The sequence below is a fragment of the Metarhizium brunneum genome, chromosome 2 (assembly GCF_013426205.1).
Source record: "Metarhizium brunneum chromosome 2, complete sequence".
In the NCBI taxonomy this organism is placed as follows: Eukaryota; Fungi; Ascomycota; class Sordariomycetes; order Hypocreales; family Clavicipitaceae; genus Metarhizium; species Metarhizium brunneum.
Genome location: NC_089423.1, coordinates 377,688 through 405,131, shown reverse-complemented (window position 1 = coordinate 405,131; position 27,444 = coordinate 377,688). Strand labels below are relative to the sequence as shown.

At 52.9% G+C, this 27,444-nt stretch overlaps 9 protein-coding genes and 1 non-coding gene across 10 annotated transcripts; 5 read left to right on the top strand and 5 right to left on the bottom strand.

Annotated features, from left to right (window-relative positions):
• Positions 1–280: 280 nt before the first annotated feature.
• Positions 281–1,374, top strand: AKT3-1 (Enoyl-CoA hydratase AKT3-1; the record flags this gene model as incomplete). Its single annotated transcript, XM_014684147.1, has 3 exons — positions 281–714; positions 794–1,150; positions 1,218–1,374. The coding sequence occupies 3 exons, from the start codon at positions 281–283 to the stop codon at positions 1,372–1,374; spliced, it is 948 nt and encodes a 315-aa protein (XP_014539633.1).
• A 247-nt stretch (positions 1,375–1,621) lies between these two features.
• PaAT-2_0 (O-acetyltransferase PaAT-2) lies at positions 1,622–3,067 on the bottom strand (the record flags this gene model as incomplete). The annotated part of the gene is made up of 1 exon (XM_014684148.1): positions 1,622–3,067. One exon carries the CDS (start codon positions 3,065–3,067, stop codon positions 1,622–1,624), a length of 1,446 nt encoding a protein of 481 aa, XP_014539634.1.
• Positions 3,068–3,460: 393 nt separating this feature from the next.
• Positions 3,461–6,117, top strand: mus-23 (Double-strand break repair protein mus-23; the record flags this gene model as incomplete). The annotated part of the gene is made up of 4 exons (XM_014684149.1): positions 3,461–3,689; positions 3,829–3,956; positions 4,023–5,115; positions 5,174–6,117. 4 exons carry the CDS (start codon positions 3,461–3,463, stop codon positions 6,115–6,117), a joined length of 2,394 nt encoding a protein of 797 aa, XP_014539635.1.
• Positions 6,118–6,274: 157 nt separating this feature from the next.
• On the bottom strand, positions 6,275–7,351 carry G6M90_00g031030 (uncharacterized protein; the record flags this gene model as incomplete). The annotated part of the gene is made up of 1 exon (XM_014684150.1): positions 6,275–7,351. The coding sequence occupies one exon, from the start codon at positions 7,349–7,351 to the stop codon at positions 6,275–6,277; it is 1,077 nt and encodes a 358-aa protein (XP_014539636.1).
• A 529-nt stretch (positions 7,352–7,880) lies between these two features.
• On the bottom strand, positions 7,881–7,952 carry G6M90_tRNA00000035. Its single transcript has one exon. It is a non-coding gene; the product is annotated as a tRNA-Asp (tRNA).
• A 3,780-nt stretch (positions 7,953–11,732) lies between these two features.
• PR1_2 (Cuticle-degrading protease) lies at positions 11,733–13,095 on the top strand (the record flags this gene model as incomplete). The annotated part of the gene is made up of 4 exons (XM_014684151.1): positions 11,733–12,011; positions 12,074–12,316; positions 12,394–12,897; positions 12,964–13,095. The coding sequence occupies 4 exons, from the start codon at positions 11,733–11,735 to the stop codon at positions 13,093–13,095; spliced, it is 1,158 nt and encodes a 385-aa protein (XP_014539637.1).
• Positions 13,096–14,307: 1,212 nt separating this feature from the next.
• On the bottom strand, positions 14,308–16,429 carry prtT_2 (Transcriptional activator of proteases prtT; the record flags this gene model as incomplete). Its single annotated transcript, XM_014684152.1, has 4 exons — positions 14,308–15,353; positions 15,425–16,077; positions 16,141–16,250; positions 16,310–16,429. 4 exons carry the CDS (start codon positions 16,427–16,429, stop codon positions 14,308–14,310), a joined length of 1,929 nt encoding a protein of 642 aa, XP_014539638.1.
• A 2,155-nt stretch (positions 16,430–18,584) lies between these two features.
• On the top strand, positions 18,585–19,448 carry G6M90_00g031000 (uncharacterized protein; the record flags this gene model as incomplete). Its single annotated transcript, XM_014684153.1, has 1 exon — positions 18,585–19,448. The coding sequence occupies one exon, from the start codon at positions 18,585–18,587 to the stop codon at positions 19,446–19,448; it is 864 nt and encodes a 287-aa protein (XP_014539639.1).
• Positions 19,449–20,235: 787 nt separating this feature from the next.
• spk-1_1 (Serine/threonine-protein kinase spk-1) lies at positions 20,236–21,692 on the bottom strand (the record flags this gene model as incomplete). Its single annotated transcript, XM_014684154.1, has 2 exons — positions 20,236–21,011; positions 21,065–21,692. The coding sequence occupies 2 exons, from the start codon at positions 21,690–21,692 to the stop codon at positions 20,236–20,238; spliced, it is 1,404 nt and encodes a 467-aa protein (XP_014539640.1).
• A 1,063-nt stretch (positions 21,693–22,755) lies between these two features.
• Positions 22,756–26,958, top strand: G6M90_00g030980 (uncharacterized protein; the record flags this gene model as incomplete). Its single annotated transcript, XM_014684155.2, has 5 exons — positions 22,756–23,080; positions 23,184–24,135; positions 24,220–24,581; positions 24,651–24,773; positions 26,423–26,958. 5 exons carry the CDS (start codon positions 22,756–22,758, stop codon positions 26,956–26,958), a joined length of 2,298 nt encoding a protein of 765 aa, XP_014539641.2.
• Between the last annotated feature and the right edge of the window lie 486 nt (positions 26,959–27,444).

The window sequence follows — 27,444 nt, the reverse complement described above, 5'->3', positions numbered from 1 at the left end:
CCGAAAACAACTAGAGTGACCTGGCCGCCATACCCCGCCCCCGGAATGCCCCAGGTTTCGTCTGTTTTCACTCTTGTACCAGTATGCAGTGCATGGTGTTACACCAATGCATCGATTGATGATATCAACATGTCCGCGCCAGATCTGTCGGTTGTCATTGCCGTCCAATGCCGCGCGCAAAGGGGTATATAGTACGCCATGTCAATGGCTACGGAGAGATTCGACCTGCACTCCCCAAGACTACAATTTGACACCTTGATCAAACCCCATCCCATCCAAAATGTCTGAAGTGGACGCGATTCAGCTTCCCCAGAGCTACGTCACCCCAGCAGACAGCCATGTCCGCATCACCAACCACCCTGCCACCAGCGGCGGCGTGACTCCCATCCTGGTGGCAACGCTGAATCGGCCGCAAAAGCTAAACGCCATCTCGTCGGACATGATTTACGCCTTGATCACTCTTTTCAAAACCGTCCACGCAGACCATCGCGTCAGGGCCGTCATTCTCACCGGCGCCGGCAAGGCCTTCTCCGCCGGCATCGATCTCACCATGGACACGAGCAACTTGAAAAACGCCGCGCCGCCCAGCGAGATGCGAGATCCCGGCGGCACGCTAGCTCTGGCCATGTTCAACTGCAGCAAGCCCATCATCGTGGCCTACAACGGACTGTCCGTCGGCATCGGCATGACATCCACCCTGGCCGCGACGATTCGGTACGTAGCCCCGACTCCAGACTCCATTGGGATGAAAGCACGCGCAGACGACTTCTTCTTCTGACCTTTTGAATTGCAGCATTGCTCCCCGGGCCGCCGAGTTCGGGTTCCCCTTTGCCCGCATCGGCCTCACCATGGAGTCGTGCAGCTCCTTCTTCCTACCGCGAATGGTGGGCTACAGCAACGCGACATATCTCCTGGCCACGGGGAAGCGGTATCCCGCCGACGCGCCCGTCCTCAACGGCATCTTTGCCGAGCTGGTCCCGGAGCCAAAGGACGTCCTGCCACGGGCCGTCGAGGTCGCAGAGGACATTGTCTCCAACGTGAGCACCATGGCCGTGTACCTGAATCGCCAGCTGATCTGGAGGAATCCGGGCTCGGCTGAGCGCGCCCATCTCGTCGACAGCCCGCTGCTGTACGACATGTTTAGTGGAAAGTGGGTTTATGCCTCGCGCCGGGAAGTCCAGTCCATGGCCATTGTTGACTGACTCTGCTGTCTGTAGTGATCACCAGGACTTCAAGAAGGCCTTCTTTGCCAAGAAGAAGCCCTCGTTTTCGGCGGATATCTGGAAGGACGCGCCGCGCGGGTATCCCTGGTGGGACGAGCTGTCTGTCCAGACGCGTCAGCCACCGAAGCACACGGCCGACAGTAAGCTTTGAGCCAGCCTCTATGAGGACTTGAACGACAGAGATGCGGCCCATGGCGAGGAAAGGAAATTTGTGCATGGCCATGTACTGCACGTTGTCCGAGTGTATTTGTGTTAGGTGTACGTCTAGTTATATAAGGCGGGCCATGTTCACAAGAGAGTTGTTTGCGACATTTGGTCTCGGAGTGGCCTTGAGCTACCGAGCTTTGATTCACCTGAAATCCGCATGACCCGTGACAATTTTCTGCATCACTGCGTCGTCAAGTCTCGCCCATTTTCTGCATCTCCTTCTCAATCACAGCCCACGTCCTTGGTGGAAAGTACCCCATCATCCAATAGTTCTCTGAATGATCCTTGCCCAACACCGCCATGACATTTCGCAAGGTCGCGTCGTGTCCCAATACAAAGGACTGGTGGTAAATCATGGTACCCGGTGGATTGATTCTTTGCTCCTCGGCTTGCCCAGTCGTCACCACAGCCGGCGAAAAGTCTACCAGCTTCACAAAATCGGCCTTTGTCCAATTCGAAATCGTAAACAGCTCTCCGTTCCATACACCGGGAAGAAGAGTAGGGTCCCCGCCAGCATCCAGTATCTTGCAAAGTGCAAACAAAAAGGTTCGAAGTTGTGGTGCTGTGGCTTGCGTTACTAGGGCCTCTCTGCATCTCGATGCAATGACCCCAAGAGGTTGTCGCGCATCGTCTTTCGAGAGCTGAACACTTGACCCAATCACCACGTTTTGGATGTACACTCCGTCCGACTCTGCGAGCTCGGGAATACGCGATCGCAGGTCCAAGGCACCCAGCGCATTGACGGGTCGTGGCGATGGCTGGGCTAGGGCAACCATTCTGACGGCCCATGCCATGATGACATCGCCTTCACTGACCCAGGGAGCCTTCTCCTGTCCTGATCCCGACACCGCAGCTTCATCCAGTGCTTGCCGACGAAGCTTGGCCATGGCCGCCTTGGGCAAACAAATCGTTCGGGACTCTATGGTGCGTTCCGTAAGCACACCCCACAAGAACAGCACAACAAAAAGGAAGAATTTGAACCCGGTGAGCATTGTCCGTCTCAGCAGCCATTCATCGCCGGGCGCAGCATCTTGAGCAGCGGCATAAAGGACATCGTCTTTGGCACCAAGCAAAGCCGGAACTTGGTCCTCTTTGCCGGCAAGAACCAAGGACCAGGCCTTCAAAAGTCCCTGAAGGCTCATCCCGTCCATCAGAGTATGCGGCCAGGAAATTGAGACCAGGGTCGCGTCGGTGAACGTCACGACATGCAGAGACACCTGGGGGACATCCCGGCTGGCAAGTTGTCCGATTGTCGATGGTGCATCGGGTCGGACTGAAAGGGAGCGGAAAGCCGAGGCAGGCCGTTGCAGCGATGGCTTCTCAGTTGGTGACGGGAGGTCCTTGGCAAGAGAGTGTTCACCTATGGCCACGTCAAAGGTCTCCTTTGTGTATGCCACCGGCGGGCGCTCCTTTGTAAAGGTTCTGGGTACGTGCATCTCCAGCTTGCCCCCTTTTCCAACTCGCAACCTCCCACCCAGCTTTCTCCAGTCGCCAATCTCGAACAGGCGCCACAGAGCAGCGCTAAGCTGGTCGCCGTCGAGGACGTCGTTGAAACGCAGGGTCCAGGCCATTATGAGATTTTTAAGGCCCCGGCTATTGTCCATGAAATGGGTCGGGTAGATGTAGTCGTCTGCCATGGCGGATTGGTGCTTGTGTACCGAGTACCGCGTGCAGGGAACACCGAATGAGTGCGCCGATTTACTCGAGTAGCCAAGGCGTCAAGTCGTCTCCTCTACGGCATGTGCCCAGCGTTATCAGTGATCACTCGTCGTCGACTCTGAGGCGTTTTTATTCTTGTCTATTACCAACTCGACGATTTGTAAATGCCACGTTTGCGCAGTAACCTGATGGCCGATTAGCTAATGAAGATCCCAGCCGTCATGACCCCTGCCGAGTGCCTGGATTACATCGCCAGTCAGTGGGATGGTGCGGTGGCCAGCGCCCACGTCCAGCGGACCTAATCGAAGTGGTAAGTTCAAATGTTGGATAAAATGGCATGCCGTGTTAACGTCCAGCGCCCGCGTGACAAAATGCAGTCTATTCCTGAGCTACTCGTGGAGGAAAAGAATGATTTGCCTGGTGTCAATTTTGCACGTGATCTCGCACCATTTCGCGTCTCCCGCGGCGCGTCTCCAATCAGTGAATTAGAGATTCGAGACAAGCTTCCCCGCGGCATTGAAATGTTCGGCTCACACCCTGGTCTGACAATTGTGCACATTTTCACGCCACTTACCGTCGAACGAATGACCAACCCAGGGAGTTACGATTATTATTCGCCATAATTCGGGTCATCCGGCATAATTTGTCAATCCAATAAACGGCCAGCATCATGACCGAGTTGACGGGTAACGAAAATTGGCCACGAAACCGTCCACCGAGTTTGCTAACAAATGCTCAGAGGCCGATACCATCAGAATCCTCGTCGCAACAGACAACCATGTCGGCTACGAAGAGCGCGACGCCATTCGCAAAGATGACAGCTGGCGAACTTTTGACGAAATCCTGAATATTGCTCGAACTGAAGATGTCAGCATGATATCATGGCCATTGCCAGCTCACCATGCTCCCCCCTCAAGCTAACATGTCCGGCAGGTTGACATGGTCTTACTTGCTGGCGACCTCTTCCATGAAAATAAACCCTCACGAAAGTCCCTCTACCAGGTCATGCGTACGCTGCGACAAAACTGCCTCGGCATGAAGCCGTGCCCTCTCGAGTTCCTCTCCGATGCTGCCACCGTCTTCGAAGGCGCATTTCCCCATGTCAATTACGAAGACCCCGATATTAATATTTCGATACCTGTATTTTCCATTCATGGCAACCACGATGATCCCTCGGGAGACGGCAACTACTGTTCGCTCGACTTGTTACAAGCTGCCGGCCTGCTGAATTATTTTGGACGAGTAGCCGAGGCCGACAATATTGAGGCCAAGCCAATTCTCCTCCAAAAAGGCATTACAAAACTCGCCCTGTTCGGTTTAAGTAATGTCCGAGACGAACGAATGTTTCGGACTTTTCGAGACCATAAAGTCAAGTGGTTCAGGCCAAATGTGCAAATGGGCGATTGGTTCAATATGCTCGCTGTCCACCAGAATCATCATGCACACACCGCGACATCATATCTCCCCGAGAACGTACTACCGGACTGGCTTGACTTGGTGGTTTGGGGACACGAACACGAATGTCTCATTGATCCTACACAGAACCCCGACACAGGCTTTCACGTCATGCAGCCTGGCTCGTCGGTAGCCACGTCACTTGTGCCAGGCGAGGCGGTGCAAAAGCACGTGGCCATTTTGAGCGTAACAGGCAAGGATTTCAAAGTTGACAAAATCCCATTAAAGACGGTGCGCCCTTTCGTGACTAGAGAACTCGTTCTGGCTCAGGATAAGCGATTCAAGGGCTTAGACAAGAAGAAGGACAACAGACAAGAAGTGACCAGGCGGCTAATGGAAGTTGTGGATGAGATGATTGACGAAGCAAATGCAGATTGGGAAGCCATCCAGACAGATGAAGAGGCGCTAGAAGAGCGACCGCTGCCTCTGATTCGGCTCAAGGTCGAGTACACGGCCTCGGATGGGGGTCTGTTTGAGTGTGAGAACCCACAGCGATTTTCTAACCGATTTGTTGGCAAAGTTGCCAATACAAACGATGTCGTCTACTTTTACCGCAAAAAGACTTCACAGCGTAAGTACCGAATCTCGTTGGCTATTTTGGCTCGGAGCAGGACTAACATACTTGGCAGGCAAAGCTACAGCCACGCTTCCCGAAAATGTTCTCGAGGCCCTCGCCGACGGTGCCGACGCCGTCAAGGTAGAGGCGCTGGTACAAGACTTCTTATCTGCCCAGTCTCTTAAAGTCTTGCCGCAAGGCCCCTTTGGAGACGCGGTAAATCAGTTCGTTTCAAAGGACGACAAGCATGCCATGGAGCTGTTTGTCTCGGAACACTTGACGGGCCAAGTGAAGCAGCTCCTCGGGCTTGAATCCGATGATGAGGATCTCGACGGTGCCATGGACATTTACAGAACCAGAGTTGAGCAGCAAATGACCAGCGGCCCCGGCAAAGGAATGTTTAGTACTGATAAAAAACGGGTATTGAAACCAAAACCCGATACTTGGGATAGTGATTTCGACGGTAACTGGGAGGACGAGCCTGATGCATGGACATACGAAGGTTCTACCCACGACTTGAGTCTAACCACGACACAAGGGCCTGGGCGGACGGGTAGAAGCAGGGCAGAAGCTCACGGCGAAGAAATGTCCGACGATGAACCAGCACCGCGGCCTGCCAGACGAACAGGCAGAGGAACGAAAGCAGCTACCACAAAAGCCGCCGAGAAGAAGGCCTCGGCCCAGAAAGCCCCGGCACGGGGACGCAGTCGTAAAAACGTCGAACAAAGCGAGGAAGAGGAAGAAGATGTTGTCATGGAATCGGAAGAGGAGCCTGCACCACCACCCAAATCCACCACGAGGGGGAAAAGAGCAGCAGCAACCAGAACAGCGGCATCAACGACGGCGAAGAAGACTACGACGCGGGGTGCCGCAAAGTCCAAGCAAACAAAGCTAGACTTTTCACAAAAGAGCGGGGGCGCGAGTCAGAAGGCTTTTGAAATTAGTGATGATGAGATATCCGACGATGATGCGTTCGAGCCCGCTCCCCCGGTTTCAAGTAGAACGAGGAGAAGATGATGGCAGACATGTGGCCCTGCACATCTAGGCCGCGGCACATGCGTCGTAAAATATATATACCCAATCCAACGCACAAGCCTGTTCATCTCCAAGGCTGTCTTGTCTGTCTATCCATAATGTTGTTGCCTGTCCAGTACTCCGTAAGATACTCCCCGAGTCACACATCACCGCCCACAACCTCCTCGGACAATTGACTCGCGAAATACGCCTCCATCTCGGCCCACCAATCCTTGATGCCCCGAACATCGCACCACGCCAGCTCCCACGGGTCCTGAAACCACCACCTGCCCCGGCCCCTGTCGCTCGCATACTTCTTCAAGCTGCCCCCGTCGAAGCGGTGGTTCTTGACGCCCGTCAGCAGCACGGCGCTCCCGACCCGGGGGTTGAATTCGTCGGGGTCCAAAAACACCGCCAGGTGGACCTGCTTGGCCGTCGAGGGGTCCGTGATGCGCGCCGTGCGCTGCCTGTACGGCGGCAAATGGCAGGACTCGACGGCCGACAGGGACGCCACGATGGCGAGGACGTTGCACGACCAGTTCTGGCGGTAGGGCAGGTTTGGTATCGCGCGCAGCGTGGTGAGCTTGAGGGGGGTCTGGACGTCGTGCCAGTCCCGCGGCAGCGCGACAGGCAAGGCCGGTTTGCTGGGGTGCGCCGGCGCCGGTGTCTTGCTGGCCGGGAACGCAAGAGCCTCAAACTCGTCAAAGGCGCCCTCCATGTCGTCGTCGTCGTCGTCGTCTTCAAACTCGTCGCCGTCGCCGGGTGCTTGGCCGGCCGGCTCCGGCTTCGTGGGCGTGCTGGCTCCCGAGCCCGCGGGCGACGCTGCCTCGTCGGCGAGCTGCTGCTCGTCGTGCATCCTGCGCACGTCGTCGTTGCACCCGAGCGTCTTGACGTCGTGGACGACCAGGTACACCATTTGCTGCTGCGGCTTGCCGGCGTCCGCGGCCGTGGTCCTCTGGCGGAGCTGGAAGTCCTGCACGCAGACGTAGCTGCCGACGGTGATGTCGCGCGTGTGCACGAAGCGGTGCATGGAGTCGGCCAGGAGGGCCTGGATGCAGAGCTCGCCATCGCCGAGCAGCAGGCGGATGACTTGCCAGCGGCGAGACTCTGTGAGGGCGATGGTCTGTATGTCCTCGACGAGGAAGATGGATCCGGGGACGGCGAAGCGCGTGCGCACTAGGTCCTGGATGATGGGGCAGAGGGTGAAGGAGGCCGCGTCGGGGCTTGATGGTTCCATCGTTTGATAACGGGACGGGGAAGCATGATGAGTTGCGTGAGGCGGCTTGGTGAGTGTGGCCGCGTGGTGGTTGGCGTCATGTTTGAGTGCAGCGTGAACTTGGGTGTGTCGTGGACACTGGGTGGGATACCGGGTAGCTCAATGCTCGGGTGGTTTTTTGGTGCCCACTTGCAACGCTTGATTTGTGCTACGGGCAAGGGAAATATAGTAGGGTAAAGACCTCTAGTTCAATGTTACATATTCTTTCAAATTTAGGCTGGTCATGTGGTGACATCAAATGCTTGGGCCGTTAAAGATTTGAGAAGCCTTCGCTGTAATAGTTGGGAAGTGTCTGGTAAGATAGCTGACGGGCCTAGTTTCGCTATGCGTGGGGTGGAATAAGGCCACATGAGATTAATGCAAAGTCTGGTTTACTACCAAGCTCACAGAGTTACTGCAGACACAAGCGCTTAGCCAGAGCATAATAATACCGAAAAAAAAAATGTGTAAGAAAAGAAAGAAAGAAAAAAACTGTGAACTCTAAAAAAATCTCTCCCGCCGGGAATTGAACCCGGGTCTCAAGCGTGACAAGCTTGCATACTGACCACTATACTACGGAAGATGTTCAGACGTTTTTCGCCTGTCGTAGATGGATCAGCTCCTGTTGGGGAAGGACGCCGTTATTTTACCTTATACAGCTTAGCCACAAAACCGCGGTCAACTAGTCGCCGTTGGGAACGTCTATAACAATCTGCAGCTCTTACAGTGAACATGTCAAAAAGAAATATACAGTAACTACTATCAAGGATATAATTAATAGATACATGGATAAGATTGACGCATGCTAAGGCAAACATCACCCAGGTGGCCTCAAATCATACTATATTTGAAACTGCTAGCTCCGCCGTTGACCCACGCCGCGTGTATTCGAGATGCCATACATGACAACTACGAAAGGTATTTTATGCACAGTGTCAAGTTTATCTGTTTTTCATCCAACCTCGATATTCGTGCAAAGGCTATATTAGGTATGACCGAATAAAATTGTCAGGGCCTTTGTCAATCTATCGGCCAGATTGTCAGCGCTTCGGACGAATTTGATACTGAAGCTTCCTCTTTAGTGAGCGCTATTGATAAGTCGAATCTTCTGAAGGTTATCACATTGAATAGTGGGTTTTTTTCTGACCTAGCCAAAGGTTTAGGTGTTGAAAAAGCCTACAAGTCGCGATAGTCTTTTTAGCTGTGTGCGTACAAGCTAGTAATTTGGCTTTTATAGATGATATTATTATTGTATCTTGCTTAATTACTATCCAGCTGATAAGTCTGTTATATAGTCGAATTATCGGGACCTTGTGGCAACTTTCGGGTCTGTTATTTGTTTGCAACGGCTCGATAATTCAACTGTTTAGCAGGCTTATCAGCTAGACAGCTAGCAGGAAGAATATATACAGTAACAATATCGTCTATAAAAGCCGAATTACTAGTTTTTACGTATATAGCTAAAGAGACTATCGCGACTTGTAGGCTTTTTTAAGACCTAAACCTTTAGCTGGGCTCAGGGTTAGGGTTGACTTATCAGTTGCAGGCAGCCTTCTTCGTCATGTCGATACCAATAAGAGCTGGATTCGACAGGCCTATTAAAGAGGAAGCTTTGATATTAAATTCGTCCAAAGCGCTGACAAACTGGCTGACGGATTGACAAAGGTCCTGACAGGCCAACGTTTGACCGCTTTATCAAGCAGCTAGGGCTAGTCAACATATCACGTTGATAGCTACATGTATGGTTTGAATTGAATAGTGGACGAGTCCTTGGATTGAAGCCATCTAGGGAGGGAAAACAGGCCCTTGAGCGTTGACACAACATGATCAGCATCATTGAAAGAGACCAAAACGACTAAAATGCAACTTGCCTCGATATGTATCAACAGCTCTAATAGCCAGCTTCGATCCAAGCTGCGGGGGTGTGTCGACGGAAACGGAAACAAAAACGGAAAGGGCCTCGTAAATCGCTTTCGGATATTTAATACGGAGAAATTCCTCAATCGACAACTTTCTAGGAATCTATAAAACGGGCCCAATCTCCCTGGCTGGATAGATAAATATAAGGACTCGTCAGCTGTTCAATGCAATCCATGGCTTTCATTCGTGACAGTCATGAAATTAACACCATGTGCCTGGTTATACCTAATCAGTGAACCGTGACAAAGTAAATGATATTCTATACCAGATAAATTACATTTTCCCTATACTATTTGTGTAGAGGGATATAAGATAAATTTCTAGTATAACGTTGTTTATCTTATACTTGCAAATACTTCGTGTCAGCCAAGTAAACAGTTAATAGTCTTCAAAGCCTTGTCGAATAAATGTTCATTCATCTCGTAGCAGCGTCTGGTAATAAACCCATCAAAGGCCACAGAGAGCATCAGGATGTGCATACCTACAAGTTGGATCGGGCAACGTGGCCAAGGACCGCCATGTTGGGACCCCTTGGCTCCGTGGCTCAGCAATCCAACCTGATAGCCACTCTGATACAACCGAGAATCTTAATCTATCCCCTGTAAAAACTTGTTCTCCGCCGGAGCCATGAGCCGCTCGTTGCCGATGTGTTGACGTTTCAAATGCGTGGAGGTGGGACCGGGAACAAGGGGACCAAGACATCCGGACACGGCTAAATCATTAAGGAGGTGCGAGCATATTGGGGGTACGGATAAGGCCCGAGTCAGGAATCCATGGTCAGCCAAGATTTTTATCTTCTTCATGCCTGGCCGGAACTTGTGTGGAAGCCAATATACTTGGAATCAACGGTTCAGGCGTCAAAGGCTAGTAATATATGCGCATTTTGTTGCCTGTTTAATATCAGTTTTAGATCTCGTCCACACTTCATTTCGCCGTTTCGCCAATGGGCTTCTTAGAAGCATTGAGACGTACTATATGAGGCGTCAAGTATTTATGCGGGAACTTTTGTTTTTTACAGATTGCTTGTGTTGGGGCCTCGACGTCAAGAGGACACACTTACAAGTTGGACATTGAGGATATTCGGCCAAGCGCTGCTATTGCTGCGTCTTTTTGCTCCCCAGCTTGCATATGTGGTGGCTAAAGCCGATGACTACTCTGACACCTGCTGCCAACGAAATGTTGATGCAGGCCATGGGCAGAGTGGAGAGGGCCGGGGGTGAGGCTGTTATATGCAGGCGCTTGGGTTGCTGTTACTTCTGCCGCTGCTGCTGAACTTGAAGCTTTTAGGCCAGACTAGTCGAATCTGTGGGAATATTATTCAGAATATCTATCCAATATCCTGGACTCTCTCCCTGCTTCGCTGCATCTGCCTGCCGCGGGCTTTAGGTAAAAGCAACGGAATCACAAGATGAACCGTGTATTTACACGGCAGAGACTTGGACTACTTTTTCATGGTCCAGTTACCCATGAGTGGTTTATTTGGAACTCGTTCAAGGGACGCCCTCATGCATCATGTTGAAGAGGCACTGCCACAGCTGGGAACTGCAGTCCAACGTTGCCACGAAATTGTCCGCCTTTGCATTGAATAACGCAAAACACACACACAGCAAAATATCCACCTTTTCCCATATCTGTTCAGGATTAATGTCATTTGTCTTGCTCGTCTCTCTGATCCCGGGCCTGGCAAAGCCGAAATCCTGGTCTCCAAGTTTCTACCGTCGTGAAAGGCTGGAACTTTTGTTCTTGAGAGACTTGAATGGCCCGTCAATCGTATTGGGTCTGGCGGGCATATTACCTCTGTTATAATGGCTGACTTGCCGGACAAGCAGAGTCAGGGATGGAATCATGCAAGCGCTTCGCTTTACCGCCCACGGGGCAAGTGGCAACAGTAAACCGAGAGCAAGACAAACCTTGAGATTGTGTCATGGAATAAGGGAGAAGAGAGAAGAGAGTACTGTAGCATTTCGCATTTCACATCTCAGTGAATGACGAGCCTCGCAAATGAGCCAATGGCTGGACTGGTGAGAAGTCGCGTTGCCACGACCAAATTTCCTTTCCCTCAGTTGCATGGTTGCCATATTTTTCTGTATTACGAAGTTGTTTCGTATATATTAGGAGAGTTGGGATATGGATTTGAAGTCTCGACCGGAAACCAAAAGTCAGAGAAGCACAGAAGCCAAGGAAGGAAAGGGGGATCCGAAGAGGATAGACTAGAGATTCTACCAAAGTGGCTCAGTTCATACCATGGCGAATATGAATAGGGGAAAAGGTCATAAATAGGCCGCTGGAGAACAGCTCGAGACCAGAGATGGACACAGAATCACCTCGACAGCCGGTCTTTCCTTCAATATTCTCGCCTTGATAGCTCTCCCGTCGTTACCACTTGAGATTCACCAACACCACTGCCAATATTTCATCACACTTGACTTTTTTGACACTAAAAATGATTCCGTCTGCTCTTCTTCTACTATTGCCCATGACGGCCGCAGCGCCTGCCTCGAAGCGCGCCGAGCCCGCCCCCCTGATCGTTCCCCGTGATGACTCTGGCGTCTTCCACGGCCAATATACCGTCATTCTAAAGGATGACAGCGATTCTCAAGCTCTAACTAATGTTATGGAACTGATCCCAGGTAATGCCTCGCAGGTCTACGGGAACCTGTTCAAGGGCTTTACCGCGGAGCTTGATGAAGCTAGTCTCGGGGCCCTGCGAGACCACCCTGCGGTATGGCTGCTCCCCATTCCACTCACCCGACGGCTAGTATACCCGTTACTGATGGTGATCAGGTCGACTTTGTGGAAATGGACCAAAAGGTCTCTCTTCCCGACGAGCCGCAGGGCAAGGTGGACGCCGTCGAGGCAGACCCCAACGCGACGGCCCCTGTTGTCGGACCGCAGAGCCCGGTCCCCTCGCATCCTGATCAAGTTTTCCGACGATACAATGGCTTGACGCAATATCTAAACAACCCTAACGGCGGCGAAGGCGTCTGTGCCTATGTCGTTGACTCGGGTGTGGACGTCACCCATCCGGTACGCCGTCCCCTCGACGCCCACTTCTCCCATGCGAGCCGCGCGGCAAGCCGTCAACAGGACTAACCTGAAGGCAGGAATTCGGCGGTCGAGCGCACATGGTTAAGTCAACGGTGGACTGGCATGGCCAAGACTGGGTCGGCCACGGCACGCACGTTGCCGGCATCCTCGGCAGCAACAGCTACGGCGTGGCAAAGCGTGTGACCATCTACGGCATCAAGGCCCTTTCCGAGCGGCCCGACGCCAGCGGCATATCGAATATGATAGCCGGCTTGGACTACGTCGCACAGGACGCACCCCATCGCCACTGCCCCAACGGAATCGTCGTCAACCTGTCGGCGGGCATAGCCGAAAGAATCTATGCTCTCAACAGGGCGGCTCGCGGGCTTGTCGAGAGGGGATACTTTGTAGCCGTCGCGGCAGGTAACGAAGGCCACGATGCCAGGTTCAACTCGCCTGCTTCCGAGCCGTCCATTTGCACCGTTGGCGACTATAGGTACCGGGATTCCAACTTTGGCCCTGCCGTTGATATCCAAGCGCCTGCCGTCAACGTTCTCTCTACTGTCCCCGGCGGCCGCATTGTAAGCTATCCCTATCGCGGTCATGCTGTTGCCGTCTGAATGATGCTAACGTTTTTTTTATTTCAGTATCGCCTGACTGGCACTTCTATGGCCTCGCCCTTTATCGCTGGTCTTGCTGCGTCCATAGCTTCGGCCCATCATCAACGTGCCGGTCCGGATCTCTGCGCGTGGATGGTGCAGAGGGCTACTCCGCAATGATAGTGCTAGGAGCCGGTTGGATTGTTGATGCCTGCAATCTCAAATAGCATTCAGTGGTGCCGAGCACTTGATTGCTGAGCTTTGGAATCCCGAGCAGGACTTACTTTTGTGTACTTGGGTGTGTGCAGCAGGCTGTATGCTTGCAGGTATCAAGCTTTTTGTATGTACAGGACATTCTATTCTATTCTCACCAAAAGAAAAAGTGTCACGAGTGCCTTTTGTTATTTTGTATTTTGTAGTGCTGGCTCAAACCCGACCCGTATGAGAGATGCTGCATCAACGAGCGCATCCGTGTCGAGAAACACGGCCGAGGGGTGAATCGTGCCGTCAAATTGATTGAATACGGCATATGTTATGGACTCACTACAAGCTAGCTATCCTACCCCGGTTTCAGGAACTACTAGTCCATACCAACATTAAAGGAACTCTGCCGAGTGGTGCACTGGTGAGATGTGTCATGTGTGCCACGGCTACTTGGTGTCAAACTCTATGCTTGAGGAGGGTGTGGCACAAGTTACAACCACCCGTTTTTCAACCTGCTCGTAATCATTCCCTTGTTCCCGCTCTGTAGATCCAAAATGGTGGTTCCATCACGATAACCAAGCACGGTTCTAGCTACCACGTGTACATCACCATTCGGCGGAAGCAAAACCATTTTTAACAAACTTGTATTACAGTGGCCGTGGGTTCGGTGTGCTTTTTTCAAGGTATTCGGCGCCACGTCAGATCCGGGAGGGAGTGCTCGCGGCCTTCGCCCCGGGTGTAACAAATCTGCTGCAAGTCGGGCTTCACACCGACGGCAATCAACTTGCCCGAATGGCCGCACGAGCTGTTTTCTTCTGGTGATGTATTCTAGCTTACATATATTTTGACAGCAACACTATCGCAGTTACTCGTATTGTACGGCATCGATTATAGCCCCTTGATTCTTTTCAAGTCAAGCGCCTGTCGCCACCAGCCGACGCGAGAACCAGACGTACCTGCGGAACAAGATGCGCAAAATGACTGTTCCCGACGACACACAATGTCCTTGGCGGGCGTCACTTGGCTGACGAGCAGAAAATTTCGCATCACGAAGTACAGCCGAGTTCCAGCATGCTTAGGCCTAAATACCTCCTAATAATGAACAGTGCTGCATATTCAGCCATGAGCAACTTCAACATGGACCCTTGTACCAAAGTAACCTGTTACAAAAAGAAGAAGAATAAACATTCACTGCGGATGGGCATGGTCCAACACACCGCCGAAATCCAGATCGACAGACCAAGAATTGGGATCGGGCAGCATGGCATAAAAGTCAAAATCCTCAAAACTACCAAAGTTCTGCACCCAGTCCATCTCGCTCCGTCGGGAAACAGACGCATCACGAGACGAGGGCGCATGGCCAACGCCCGCCTCGGACGCAGTCGACGGCGTCTCCTGCACCTTTTGGAGCAGCTTGCGCAACGCCGGGCCAACAGAAACAAGCAGGTGCCTCTGGTTCATCAAGGCAGCGCCCCTGTCGAGAATGCAGACGGTCTGGCTCACAATATCGAGGATGCGGGCCTTGTCCATCCAGATGGTGCCGGGGTACTTTGTCACCACCTTGAGCAAGAAGACGACGGCAAAGGTAATCATCATGTCGAAGCACAGCGAGAGGCCGTTGAGCAGCAGCTGCACCTCCTGGTCGGCGTTCAAGGCGCCCAGGATGGAGGCGGCGCAGACGACGGCCGTGTTGGCCACCTCGTGCAGCTCCGGCGCCAAGGGGGTCGACGCCGGCTCGGGCCCGGGCTCCGCGTGCAGGCCCCGGAAGGCGTGGGAGCAGAGGTACAGCTTGGCAAAGTTGAAGTGAAGGCCGACGCCCTTGGCGGGATAGTTGCCGACCTTTTCGTGAGGGCGGAAGCGCTCGCGCCAGTCGGCGTGCCACGTGTCGAGGGCGATGGCGAAGCGGCGCAGCTGAGGCATCTGGGAGGGCGAGACGGGCTTGGCGGTCTCGGTGCCGAAGCAGTCGAATATGGCGCCGTAGACGGACCATATCTTGACCTGGGAGACGAGGCGGACGTCGTCCTCGACGGCGTGCTCCGTCTCGAGCAGCGCCGCGGCCGAGTTGATGCTGACGCACTCGTGGGACATGGGCGGGCGGCCGTACAGGACCGACGTGTGGTGGTCGCACACGTAGACGTGGTAGTAGAGCCGCGTCTCGAGGTATGCGTCCCGGTCGCCCTCGAGGGCCTTGTATATCGCGTGGTGGAGTTGGATCTCGGACGCGATCCGCACGGCTGCATCACCACCAGACGTCAACTCGTCAAGCGGCCACGGCACACGGCGCACGGGGAGACATGGAGCTTACCGGATCCCGACGACGCCCACGACAGGCTGCTCAGCCAGAAGCCGCCGATGCAGAGGCCCCGGACGTCGTCGGTGTTGTGCTGCCGCGACAGCGACCCCGTCGTGAAGAGCATCTTGAGCTCGGCGAGACACGCGTCGTAGAGATGGCCCAGCTGCGCGGAATGCAGCGCCCCGACGGTGCACACGGCCGCCGTGAGCAGCGGCGAGCTCTCCATGGCCGCCTCCAGGCTGGCCTCGTCGCCCAGGATCCGGTACAGCAGGTGGTCGAGCCGGTCTTGGTACACGGCGAACAGGACTCTTGCTTCCTCGAGCGATATCAACCCCTTTGACACGAGATGCGGCTTTCGCGATGCGTTGCCTGCCGAGGCTCCGGCGCCGGGCACCTGGGCAATGCACGAGGCCGGCATCGACGACGGCTCACACTGCGGATCGACGGTGATTTGCCATGAATGGTCAGGCAAAGGGTCGACGTGGCTGCTGCTGCTGCTGCTGCTGCCGCCCGCGGGCGTGGTGCGCTGACCATGTCCCAGCATGGCACTGAGCTCAGCCTGCTCGCCAAATAGCTCACGCAGTTCCGGCATGTCGAGCTTCTTTGCTACGGCGCCAATGGCATGCTCGAGACGCTGGACCCTTTGCCCGACGGCCTGCTTCCAGCTAGAGCCGGGGTTAACTTGGCGTCACACCATACATGGAGACGAGCTGGCTGCCGCGACGAACCTGATGTCCTCTTCTAATAGCATCTGCAGGCTGCGGTTCACGGTGCACGGAAGAGATCGCTTCTTGCACCGGGCGCACGGGGCCTTGCCATTTGTCATGTGGCACTTGATCTGGAGGACGTCAGCCAGGGATACATGTACCACACGTTTTGGTGGTATTTATTTTTGACCTTTTGCCGGCGACACGCAACGCAGGCTGTAATCTTTCTGCTGATTTCGGGAGGCTTGCCGTCGCCAAAGGATTCTCTCAGCGCCGCCACGCCAGGGAGACACGGGGCGTTGCTCTCCATGATGGCGAAGTCAACCAGCCAATCCCCAGTACAAGATATCCAATGCACAGAGGGCTTTGCCACGGCAGCCAGGCCAGGTAGCAGCCAATACGGTAACAGAGCAATCAGCCTCTCGCATCATATGGTGTATCTAGGAGAGAGTCTCACGAGTTGGGGATGAATGTCGGTCTTCCCCCCGACTCCGTTGCCCCCGCCGAGCAGCTCCATCTTTCTCAGACACGGAGCAACATTGCATTGAACCCACGTGGGATGAGCTCAGCTTAGCAATGGCTCCGGGAGGATTCGCCAACGGCTGCTTAATCAGCTGCCATTGCAACCTCGATTGAACTTGGCATTGGAAGTTTTGCACCAGCATCTCCCCAAGGCACTGGCGGCCCTTGCCACTACCGCCGAAGCAAAGAAATTGAAACGATAGTATACAGTGAGAGTTACCGCTCGGATCGCGAAAAACAAATACCGGGTGGCATCCCCCCATCAGACCAGTCCAAGGCGGGAACTGCGGCCTCAATTTCGCGTCCGACCGGGTCCCGGACTCCCGGTCCTTGATGGGGCCGGCCGGCGCAGACGGCGCCCCGACTTGGCCGTTTCCGTGGGTTGGCAAGGCCGCCATACAAATGACGAGTGGGGTCGCGCTTAAACAAATTGAATGCTATTGGAAGCACATCTCAATTTTGAAAATGCCATGCACCGAAATCTGCCCTGTTCTTGGGTGCGTGCAGAAGTATGAGGGGGATCAAAAGCACGACGAGTACGGAGTAGTGCCGACGACCGGGCATGTAAATAGACAGTGGCCAACTACGTCTTATTCCGAGTAGAGATTTCACAAAATCCCCGATGCGGGTTCGAGATCCATGCAGGATTATTGATTTTTTTACTATTTCCTACTTTAATTTTGTACCTTATCCCAACGGAATATCATAGGTTGTGGTTAGCCTAGTATGACTGGCGGATTACACTGCTTATTCGCACGAGACAGGACCCAATACATGTACCCATTGGGCATACATACATCCCCGACATGACTCAGGAGGCATAAACAGCCACATGGTCAACCTCCATGGCAGCGCCCCTACCGCACCGTCTCGTTTGTAGGCGTCTTGAAGCCGCACCGGCAACGGCGTCGGCAAAGGCGCCCCCAACAGCCACGTTGAACAGCACCATCTTCCCGTCAGCAGCCAACATTTGCCAGGCCCCGGCATCGCCCAGGTCATGGACTCGGATTCGTTGTGACAAGGGTTCAATATGAAGGCTTGGAGCAAAAAGGGCTCAATTCAATAATAATCTCGTAGGATGTCAAAGGTCCTGAGTTGCTACGAGAGAGGAAGAGAAGGGTGACCGCCTTATATACATGAAAGGAACGCCCGGGCCTAAGGTCCTTGCCCGGGCACGTGTTCTAGCTGTGTAACCAACAGGTTCTGTATCGTCGACGCCCCTTTGTTGGGCTTCGCGATCTGTTGGGCCTTTTCCGTGTAACATTCGTTGCCCCCAGCCCGGCGGTCCACCTCCCACGAATAGGTGTGCCTAAAACCCCGTATTTAACAGCCGTCCTCAAGCCACCTCTGCAATATAATGTGCTAGTCAGCGCAGCTGCGAGGTCTTTGGCAGCACCCCCGTCGTCAAATCTTCACTTGAACGAGTTCCATGTCATGCATGAGAACCGGAGCCGGGGTGGAGAGGCGTGAAGCGCAAGCATGAATAAATCGTCAACTATTCATCTTTGTGGATGGAAAGAGCCATAGGAATAAACGGATATGAAGAATTTCGGGACTATCATTTTTTACAGTAGCAAGACGAACATTGACACTGGATATGAGTTCCTTATAGCATCAGTTGACCGTTAATGCTACAACTCGTCGCGTCCTTGGTGAGATGGGTTGAGCAAGACACGACATCTCCCATACTCCCCAACGTACCTATAATATAGTACAAGTCATCTTCGGAACGCGACTGCAGAAAACGGACATTTCTTAGGACACAGGAATAACAGGACTCGAAGAATTGCAGCTTCGAAGACAGAGTCGGGCAGCGTCTGTGGACCAATCAGCGACATGACGAGGCACTAACCCGGATTTGGTCGCAACAGCCAAGCTCCATCAGCTCACGCACAACTTGACTTCTCCCACGAAACGCCGTCTGTGAGCCCCAACAGCTCGCCATGAGCAAAACACCAACCCATCTCCACGACACCGATGCGTTACCAATCAACAACACCGCCGCACGGCGCCATCTCACGCTCTTGGCTCTCAAAGTCACTGCGCGGTTCTACAAGTGGGATGGACCCTGTGTCCCCCTGTCCCGCCGCATCATGGTCAAGACGGATGAGAGCATTGGCCTGACCGAAGCCGCGACCATGGCCTTCATTGCTGCCCGGACGAGCATCCCCGTGCCCCGCGTGCATTGCTCATTTATCCACAAGAACAAAACGTACATCGTCATGGAGCGCATTCGCGGCAAGACTCTCGCCGCCGCCTGGCCAACTCTTTCTGAGCCGGAGCTCGACGACATCTTGGCCCAACTGCGAGACATGCTCAAGGAGCTGCGGGCCCTCCCGGCTCCGGGTGTTGCAGTAGAGAGTTGCGTGGGCGCATCACTGCATGATTTTCGGATTCCCTGGTCCGAGACAAGATTTGGGCCGTTCCCTTCCATACGGGCATTTCACTTTTGGCTGCGCCAAGGGCTTCGGCCAGAAGAGCACCACCTACAGCGTGTCAGTAATGAGGATTGGGCCGACATTAAGCGCATGGTGGCCATGCAGGACGAAGACAAGGATTGGGGACCACCGGTGTTTACACACGGTGATCTGAACCCTTTCAACATCATGGTTCGGAATGGGAAAATTGTTGCCATTATTGACTGGGAGTTCGCGGGCTGGTATCCCCATTATTGGGAATATACCTCTGTTTTCCTTGGAAACAAGACAAGGCTAGCATGGCAGAAGTTGGTCCCAAAGTTTATTGAGCCCTGCCCGGATGAACTCCAAATGGAGACGATTAGACAGAGATGGTGGGGAGACTTCTAAAAAGGAGGCCTGGTGGCCGTGTCTAAGGTACAGTCTCCCTGTCGTCCAACATGTCCCAAGTTGGCTTCGGCTCGAACATGCGCCCTGCTTCTGGATATCTCCCAGCAGCATTCTTCTCCCCCACGTAGCGCCTGGCCTTCGGCTCCATCTTGCTCCAGTCTAGCTTCAAAGTTCCGTCTCTGTCTTCACCTCTGACCGCAGGCGCCGTGGTTCCCGCCGTCTTCCCAGATGTATCATCGCGTGCGTGGTATACGGTCGATGCTTTCGCCTCATCTCGTCATTTAACCTGCTTGTATCGGTGCAAATAAGCTGCGCCAAGAGTCGACGCTCCTCCAGATTGTAGCAAGGTTAGGGATTCCACTCGTCTTGGTCCATCCTGAATATTGAGATCCCCAGCGAATCAGGAGGACTCCCGTGCAATTACCCGATCATGTGTTGAATTGTCTTCCGCTACCTCAAACTAGCATCTGTATCGACGCTGTGCTTCCATGCCTCCTGTCGTGCTATGGCCAACGTTCCATTCTCCAAGCCAACAGCTAGCGTAAGCCGATCATTTGCTGTCGCTGCACTTCCTGGGAAGTTTCAATGTTGTCTTGTGCGCATTTCAATGTGCTTCTACTCCACAATGCTCATTACCCAGCATCGAGCACATGATGCACGGAGTCGAACCAAAATGGGTTCCAAGTCTATCCAGGAAGCCACCGAATACGATCCCGACGTATAAAATTTTCTGGTTTTCGTCTTCGTACTCTATTGACGTCATTTCGCCCATACTGTGTCAATTTAGTCAAGGTAAACGCCCTTCCAAGCCTTTCTGGTATGAGGGTAATGCCCATCTTGTTATCCAATTTGCTTTTAGCACTTTGGTTATGTCCGGTCGCTCGCTTGGTATCCATGCAAGCATCCACCGGAGGAGCTCAAACAGCGCATCCCGCTCGTCTTCCCTAATCGTTTCCATGCCCCGAGATTGTCGCGGTTTTTGCACCCACTGCTCGAACCGCCGTTCCCATGACCAGATATCAGACGCATTGCTTAAAGGCCTGCCAGCTTCATCGTACCACTTCAGCCGCTTCTCCCATCTTCCCCACCACTCGGATGGCATGGGACCCTGCAGTTCTACCTGCTGTGCAGTGATCTCGTCCTGCGGTGCGAGGAACCCGTCGATGAGCGACCTGTGGGCGAGAAGCTCAAAAATCACGCAACCAAGGCTCCAAATATCAGAGGCAAAGGTAAGAGGCGTTGCGGGCTCAAAGAATGCCTCGGGTGGGCGGAGGACAACGGGCGTATATGACTCAAATCGAGACTTGTCGCCCGGCCGGAAGGCAACTCCAAAATCGCTTAGTATCAACTTTGCCTCGCCCAGGGTTATGCCATTGCTTGGTACGCCCATCCATACTGAAGGCACCGCATAAGAAGGAACCCCGGGGTCTGCTGATGCTGCCTCGCCGTCCAGACAAACTACTGGCTCTCGTTCCGGCTCCCCGTACCGTGCGTAGAGTTGCTCTACTGACAAGGTATTGAGTGATGAGGGCATCTGTAAGAGAAGGTTACCGAGATGAAGATCTAGAGCACGGTGTCAGTCAGGGTGTCGTCGTAAAAGATAACGGGACGCTCACCGCCATGGGCATAACCCCTAGCATGGACGAGGGACACGGCCATGACTAGTTGCGCAGCAAGAGATCTGGCAACGTCAAGCTGAAACAGAAAGCTACCCGATGCCTCCCTCGCGTCCCGCAAGCTGCATCGTGCCGGAAGGGTCACGAGGCATGGATGAGTGCCATTAGGCCCGCCAACGTCGAATCGATCAAGTACGACGGGAAGCGGCGACGGCTGGTCTTCCAAGATGCTGCGGCTTACGGGGCTCTGTGTGATCTGGGAGAGCATATCAAGCTCGCTGCGATCGGCATCCGCGGTGCCGAGTTTGATGGCGACATACTTTGTCGTCTTCTCGTCGATGGCAAGCCAGGCAGTGGAGAAGGCGCCGTGGCCCAGCTTGTGCACTATTCGATATCGTTTGTGAAGTCGATCGTCGATATGAAGTGGGTGATAGCCGCCAGGCCGGTAGTCACTGAGATGCTCTACTCCATGGATATACCCGTACTCGGCAGGTGGTGTTGACGTGGTCGAGTACTGCGACCGGGGGGAGCTCGATGCTATGTGCAGTTTAAGACAGGAGCTCAAAGAGGAAGCTCTTGCGGTTGTCGCGCGGCACAAAGAAATGTGACGCGGCAGCCAAAAACCCATCTGCAGCGCATGAGAGATGACCCGCTTTTGGTGTTTGATGAGGCTGAAGACTACATGTTTATCTGGAGGCAGGTGCACCGATTTCTGATGAAAGATGTCAAGGTGTGTTGCAGAGGGTGTTCAATGTTGTTCATTCAAATTGATCCGTTTTCGGTGGGGCACCAACGACCAGGCGCCAAGACGTGCTTGGTTCCTATTGGATACGGCCATGATGGTGCAGCCTGAGCAGAACAGAAGCGCCCGTTGCAACATTCATTACAACCAACGCACCGAGGCCACCAATCCGATGGGCTTGATGAAGCTACTGCAACAAGCAATGAAACCGCAAAATATGGCTCATAAGGTAATAGAGGCCGCCATGGTCAAATACTACTTCCATGCCGCGCAAGTTCCGAGAAGCGAAGCCAGGACGATGTAGCCTTAGGGTTAGGGTCGTCATCTGAAGGATCCCATCATCCCACGAGCCACGAGCGATCACGTTACATTAGCAATAAGACGCAGGTCCATTTAGATCGCGATACTCATGTCGCCTGCCACAGCCATGTCAAGGATCACTGTACGCTGGAATTCAAGGAGGCGACCCATGCAGCAGCAAAGGCCGCCTCAACCATGAAACGGGGCAACAAACCAGTTTGGCCAGATGACGAGGACCGCGTTCCATGTTCACAGGTTCTCCCATTGTTTCTTGAATGCGTGTTGCCGTTGGTAATCATGCCAGGTACCTGTGCGTTGTTGCCCTGTACACAATGAGCGACTTGAACAGTGTCAGAACTCAGACAATGAGCCCATGATCCTGACGTACAGCGCTGACCCTGGCTGGTTGAACTTCAGCCTTTGTTTTGTTTTAATGGGATCTCATGCTGAACATTGCAGCGAATCGATGCCTTGCGTCTTTCACTGGTCGAGCCCTTTGTCATGCTGTCGGAAGCCTCGCGCCTTTATTGATCCAGCACAGCCTGTTCAGAATTCGCCGTCACCTACTTATGTCCCGATTTCCCGCCACGTTCTAAACGACATCTCTATCCTAGTGCCTTCACCAGCGACGGGACCTCCCATGCCAGCCATGTCTTACTGTGGCGACTTGACCGACTACACTGGCTTGAGCAACGAGGCTGACCAGGAAAAGCCCATACAACGGCCAAACATAGCTAGCCTTGCGGCCCAGGCCCTTGAAGCCTTTGAGAGATGCCTTCATTTATCCGCCTCTTATTCTCGAAACGGTGCTTTTCGCGTCGACTATCATCTCAGAGATTTTGAGCATTGGACACACAACGCTGGTGTCTTCTCTCCCGGACGAGCTTGTCTAGACCACGCAGTTAGACCAGCAGATGTCTTGCACGATGACATCTGCAGTGACCTGAAGAATCTAATCCAGAGAATCCAAGATTGTGAGTACCGTGCACACTTCCATTGGACAGACTGAGGAGCTTGGCAGCAAAACTCCCATCTTCAATAATACCCAAGCCAACACCTGCTAATTTCGCTAAATAGCTTCATCTATCCTGGAAAACACCACAAACTCTCGACAAGAAAACTCTACAGAGAATGACCTAAACGACGCTATCAAAGCTATAGCCAAGGTCATCAAGTCGCTCTACGACCCCATCGAATCAGGCCAGGCTAAAGAAATCTCTAGGCGCACTTGGTACTCCACAGAAGCAAAACAATTCTCCTTACGAGATGATAACAATAATGATGAGGAGCCACGGCTACGGAAACTATATCTCGACTTTATCCGGGGCCGGTTTCCCAATATCAAGGACTATCTTCCACAACGCCTTGCCGAATATATGCTCTTACAGCGGAAAAGAACTTTATTTAGGAGGTACTATCACAGAGCTCATCCGCTTAGGGTCGAACATATAGTACCGCGGCCCAAGATTGTACGACCACAGTTTCTCCGCCACGCGCCAGAGCCGTCGGGTGAGGAATCGGAGGTGGAATCTGATGTGGAATCTGATGTGGAATCTGAGGCACCTCTCGCCAAGGGGATCACACTATCTCAGGCGGCAAAGGCCGCTGAAGCCGCCGCCGAAATGTACGAACAAGACTCGGCCTCGACGCCTTCGGCTCTTTCGATTACGCAAATGTTTGCTCTCAGCAAGCATGAGGACCTTGTCTTTCCACCCGCCCCAAATGCTATGGTTAAACAAGTATTTGAAGAACTAAAAAAGCAACGGAAGAAGACTCTCAAAGAATGCCCGACTGAAATCCCCGGCTTTGCAGATTATGAGGAATACAAGCGGCAGCCTTCCAGATCCCATGCTGGGTCAGCGTCATCATTCGCAGAGATTGATCGCAGGGTTACCGAGGAGAAGAAAAAATTCAGGGCTTGCCTCCAACGGGATTGGATATGCTGCAATGTGAAAGTCGGAGAAGTCGTCTGCCCCTTTTGCCTCTATGTGCTTCCCGCCTTCTCCGTGTCCGATGACGAGAAATGGAAGTAAGTGACTATGGACCCTCCCATTGCGAGAAATTTGTATTGACACCACCTGTCTATGTGACGAGTTCTGACTAACCTTTCCAGGGCCCATATTACGAGTGACATCGAGATATATTTTTGCCCGTTCGACAAGTGTAAAACACCAACGGAACCGTACTATGATTGCGACTCATGGATTCTTCACATGGGTGGCTGTGGCTGGCAAAATTACTACGCGCAGGACGTGATCAACCAGAGAGAGTGCCCAATATGCGGCGCTAATCATGAAGATGACTTAGAATGCCACATCGCGGGTCATTTGAAGTTCCTCGCGCTGAAGGCCTTGCCCCTGCCACCCGGATACAATGGACCGCAGGGTCTTGAAGCTGCAAATAATACAGAGAAACATGCCCTGCCGGTTTTTGAAGATTCCATCGACGGCTCAGCTTGCAGTGATGATGGCGACGGTGAAGTGTCGCCAAGCCCGTACGCACCATGGTGAGGGCACAGCGAATACATTGATTAGCACGTGGCAGACGTGACAGACGGCGATTCTGTTGAGCGGTCATTATTCGACGGGGTGCCAAAGGAGGACTGGGGACGTTGCGAATGGGGGTTTCTCACCAGGGCGAATGACAATCAATTCGGAAGCTTCCCGGGTGAGCCCATCATTCAGTCAATTTATCGGACACAACGCTAGGGCGGTTTGAGCGCGGAAAGAGCTCTAAAGTCGGATTCGAAAGGGAGTTGAGGAGGCATACTGGGTCATTTCAAGCGACATGAGGCAGTGGTTTCAGCCTTTCATGTCAGAGTCTGGGCAGAGAGGCTGCGAAAGGATGGAAGCAGAACGCATGGTCCGAGGCAGAATAAAGTAACGAGGGTTCAGTGGCTTTTTTACGAGTCGAGAAGAATGAAACGCAGATCATGTAACATTGATTCATTGGGAGAAAGAGCATGAGACTCTAAAACACACTTGGAAGGCGACGCGACAGCTCTGGACACAACGAAGACCAAGGAAGCACTGAAACTTTTCAGGGTGCATTTCATTGAGCAGTTGTGTCATATTTGTTTTTTTGCATTTCTTGAATTAGCTTTTTACAATCATTGTCTGTTCCATGCACGCGAGCCCTTGGTGTGAGTCCCATATAAACAACCCTCTTTGCTCTACCGATGAATCACATAGGACCACAGCTTCGACATCTAGATCAAACCATTCCTGAGTCCATGGAAGAATTACATTGTTCATTGAGGAGTTTTCAAACGAGTCTTACACAGTGGGGTAAGCGACAAGTGAACCCCATTGACTCGGGCATTTGATGTCGTACTGTTACAGGGCTTTTGTGGCGGTGCCCTTGATGTAGGTCGTCCGGTATACCCAGATAGGGGCCAGCTTATCTCCGGAAGACACCGAGTTTGACCATTTCAGGTAGCGAGTTGTGCGTTTGCAGGATGGCTGTCTGAAGAGGCGTTTAGAGTCCGGAAAATCTGTTGACGCAACTCCCATCCACAGAAGATGCATCGCAAAATGCCAGGCCGTAGATTAGCCTTAATGATATAAGTATTGTTTAGCCTTTGAAATTTGCTTCAAGAGAGCCCGTCACCTGGTAGTGCCTTGACCAACCACCCTAACCACTGCGTCTGACAGCAAATACAAGAATTGTCGCAATACTTTTGATAGCCAAGTTCCAATCAAGATCCAGTTCACATTTCAATTGAATCTAAAGCTTCTAGTCCGTGACTGGTAGGGCTAGTAACTACAAGTCGTTCCCGGTATAGGTTAACAACCGACGCTAATGCATCATCGTGAAATTAAGCGGTGGCGGAGCTCCCACTAAATATGCACTAATATACTATCATTGATAGTATATTGATGGCCAGGTACCTGATTTGGTTAAATACTCCGTCTCCCACTATGCCTAAGCTGAAATTAGAGACCAAGCCTGACAGCTGATAACTCCGAGCGCAGAAGAACCCAAGATGGATCCTCAAGGGATGTACAGAAGCCACATCGTTTCATGACGCAGCCGAGTCCCTCTTCGTGGCTGTTCAATAACGGAGGAACAAATCTCACATTACTGCACTCCTCAATTCCAAATCGCTCCGAGTGTCCTCTCTTGGTGCGGTATATCTACAGCCAAGCCGTGGAGGTGCTTGTCTGGCCAGCACCTCCCACTCCAGCTCTACTTGGACATGTTGACATGATGAGAGGATGGAGAAAATTGCAAGAATTTCCGAGAAAGCAAATGTTCGATACCTCACAATCATGTACATGCCCTTCTTGGTCTTGCCCACGATTCTCTTGGCATAGTGACCGATTATACCCAGCCATTCCGAGAGGTATTCATTGAGACAACGCCGAAAATCATCCAAACAGAGAAAAGCCTCAAAATATTGTACGAGGCTTCAGGTCCCAATGAGATTACCAAGGACCTAGACCGGACCATTCCTAGCTGGGTCATGGATCACACCAAAAGGCGGCAGCTTTTAAACGGGCCAGAAGTAACTCGTTTCGAGGGACATACCAGATTGTTCTTGGCGAGTTTCTATGCCTCTGGAGAATTAGGCATGCAAAAGGTTCTTTGGAGAAGCCCAACGGAGGGGAAGAATTTGTCAGCAACATATTTCAGCGGCATCAATCTTTCAAAGGCCCCAGTCAGCGGCACAGGCAAAGGAACGGGCCGATTAGTACCACAAGGTATTCGCATTGACATGCTTCTCGAGCCCCGGTCACCTCTTCCTCGAGAAGCACGACACAATTCTAGCTGGCAAGACTGGGTAAGAAAATGGGCCCCTCCCAATGTCGAGAGCTCGCGGTATTTGATGAGCGAGGACGGCGAGAAGTAGAGGAGGTGGTTCTCTTGAATAACAAGTAGAAGATCAGAAACATGGCGCAATCAGCGCCGGCAATATTCTCAATCAGGAAATGCGTGAGTCGCTTCGTCGGCGGTTTCATATTGCGTGATCTATATCCGGAGGTGCTTCGGCATATTAATTATTAATAGTGTTTGACAAGGCGGGTTAGGTTGGTAAAGCGGAGCAATGATCCTGGTCAAGTCAAAAAGGTTATTCCGGCCGTCAACAAACCCCGCCGTCCGTAACGCGGCAGAGACGAGATGGCGAGAGGGTGTGCGGCGGCTCCTCCGTCCTGGCTGGTCTGCAGTGTGCATCGCACAGGCGACGACGCCTGCAGTCCAACTCCAAATAGGCAATCAAGCACATGAGATTGCGTCGACTGCGCCGGGAATAAATAAAAAGAACGTGCCGCCAAGGGTACGGGCAGCTGGGCAGCTGGGACCAAACGCGGGGATGCCGTTTGGAGAGGGGAATTAA